This window comes from Frankliniella occidentalis, unplaced genomic scaffold (assembly GCF_000697945.3).
Source record: "Frankliniella occidentalis isolate FOCC.00 unplaced genomic scaffold, Focc_3.1 Scaffold429, whole genome shotgun sequence".
NCBI lineage: Eukaryota > Metazoa > Arthropoda > Insecta > Thysanoptera > Thripidae > Frankliniella > Frankliniella occidentalis.
This window is the reverse complement of record NW_026267550.1, coordinates 94,138-95,657: the sequence shown is the minus strand read 5'-3', so window position 1 is coordinate 95,657 and position 1,520 is coordinate 94,138. Positions and strand designations below refer to the sequence as shown.

General features: G+C 59.2%; 2 protein-coding genes across 2 annotated transcripts in view; both read left to right on the top strand.

Annotated features, from left to right (window-relative positions):
- The window catches only part of LOC127751330 (cuticle protein 16.5-like), a 1,191-nt gene extending 1,041 nt beyond the window's left edge, over window positions 1-150 (top strand). Inside the window, exon 3 of the mRNA XM_052274729.1 lies at window positions 97-150. Coding sequence (XP_052130689.1) covers window positions 97-150 — 54 coding nt within the window. The remainder of the gene's footprint in view (window positions 1-96) is intronic.
- On the top strand, window positions 107-1,335 carry LOC113204080 (collagen alpha-1(VIII) chain-like). Its single transcript, XM_026419080.2, has 3 exons — window positions 107-407; window positions 617-904; window positions 1,000-1,335. Exons 1-3 carry the CDS (start codon window positions 393-395, stop codon window positions 1,195-1,197), a joined length of 501 nt encoding a protein of 166 aa, XP_026274865.2. The 5' UTR covers window positions 107-392; the 3' UTR covers window positions 1,198-1,335.
- Window positions 1,336-1,520: the final 185 nt, after the last annotated feature.

Below are 1,520 nucleotides of genomic sequence, written 5' to 3'. Positions count from 1 at the left end.
TAGTAATAATAAAATACGTAGATTTTTTGAGGAACGGGGATTAATTTTGAAAAACGTTATTCTCCATGTTGACTTCCAACCTATGGCCTGTCATAGGCAACCCGCTCTGCAACGCGACTGGCTATGCGCCTTCGATCTCTGTTAATATGAGGAGGTTGCCTCACGGATGCAGTGGACTGCAGCATGAGTGCCCCTGCACGACTGGGTCGGGCCGAGGAGGAGTGCGAGGGGGACAGAGACGGCGATAGAGTGAGACGGAGGAGTTGCACTTCGTTGCCTTGAAGGGCCGGGCCGCGAGCCTGCCTCCCATTGTCTATATAAAAGCCCGGCGATACCGATAGCGCTATCCAGTAATCCGCGGAGTCCCGCCCCAGCATCAAGCTCTCGTCAACATGCAGCTGAGTTCGGTGAGTGCGACCCGGCCGAGGTTGCCGAGGCAGCGCAGCGTCGGGGAGGGATGAGGGTTGCCTCCGTGAGGTCAGACCTGGGGAGCACTGTGTCAACGAGGACCATGCGCCTGACGCCGTGCCACGGGTACCGACGTGCGGGTCTGTCTGAGGCAACACCAGGCCGGCAGCTCCTCCGTCTCGTTTACACGTTTTTTCGTCCTCTGCAGGTCGTCGCGGTGCTTGCAGGCCTCCTGGTTCTAGTGTCCGGTCAGGATGCGGACCGGAAAACGGGCAAGCGTGGAGTCCTAGGCCTGGGGTACCCGGGGCTGGGGTACCCTGGTCTGGGATACCCTGGGCTCGGGTATCCTGGATACGCTGATCACCTGTCGCCCCTAGGACCCCTGGGGCCGCTGGGGCCACTGGGGCCCTTGGGGCCGCTGTCAGCTCCACACCTGGGGCCTGCGCCCCATCTGTCTCCCCACCTGGCACCCGCCCTGCTGGCGCCAGCCCCCAAGGTATGAAGACGAGGCCATTGCCTGACATGGACTTCGAGGGTGATGTCTCGTCGTCGTCGTCGCCACTGACGAGTTCTTTTTCCTTCGACCCTCAGGTGCCCTCCCCCTACGGGCCGGGCCCCCTGCCGTACCCCGCTGCCCCCAAGGCTGCAGGGCCGCTGCACGGCCTGCCCGGCTATCCGTACGGGCCGCTGCTGGGCTACCCTGGCCCCGGCCTCGGCCACGGCCTAGGGCCGTACGGACCCTACGGGCCCTACGCCGGACCGCTAGGCTACCCCTACGGCCTGCACTAGTACTACCGGACCTCACCACAGACGGCGCATTTTTGGTGTCGTCCGGACGGATGGTCGACAACGACGCTGGAGCGCCATAGCGCCATCGCGCTGCTGAGGCTGTATAGAGCAAATAACAAATTAATACAAATAAATGCTGATACGGTAAGCAAGTGATGGCCGATTTCTTTTCATCAGATGATACACCTTACAACCTTACACTTACATATCTAAACATAACTTTACATGAGTAATGTAAGGTGTCATTGCTTTAACCCTCGATTAAGAAATACTAAAGAGAACCAGAAGAAAGCTCATATACGTATTGTGCTAGGCCTGCTAGC

Bases quoted from the DNA above. Each gene is read 5' to 3' on its own strand.
- LOC113204080 (XM_026419080.2), top strand. The intron at 905-999 runs GTATGAAGACGA...TTCGACCCTCAG, and splicing joins TGCTGGCGCCAGCCCCCAAG to GTGCCCTCCCCCTACGGGCC.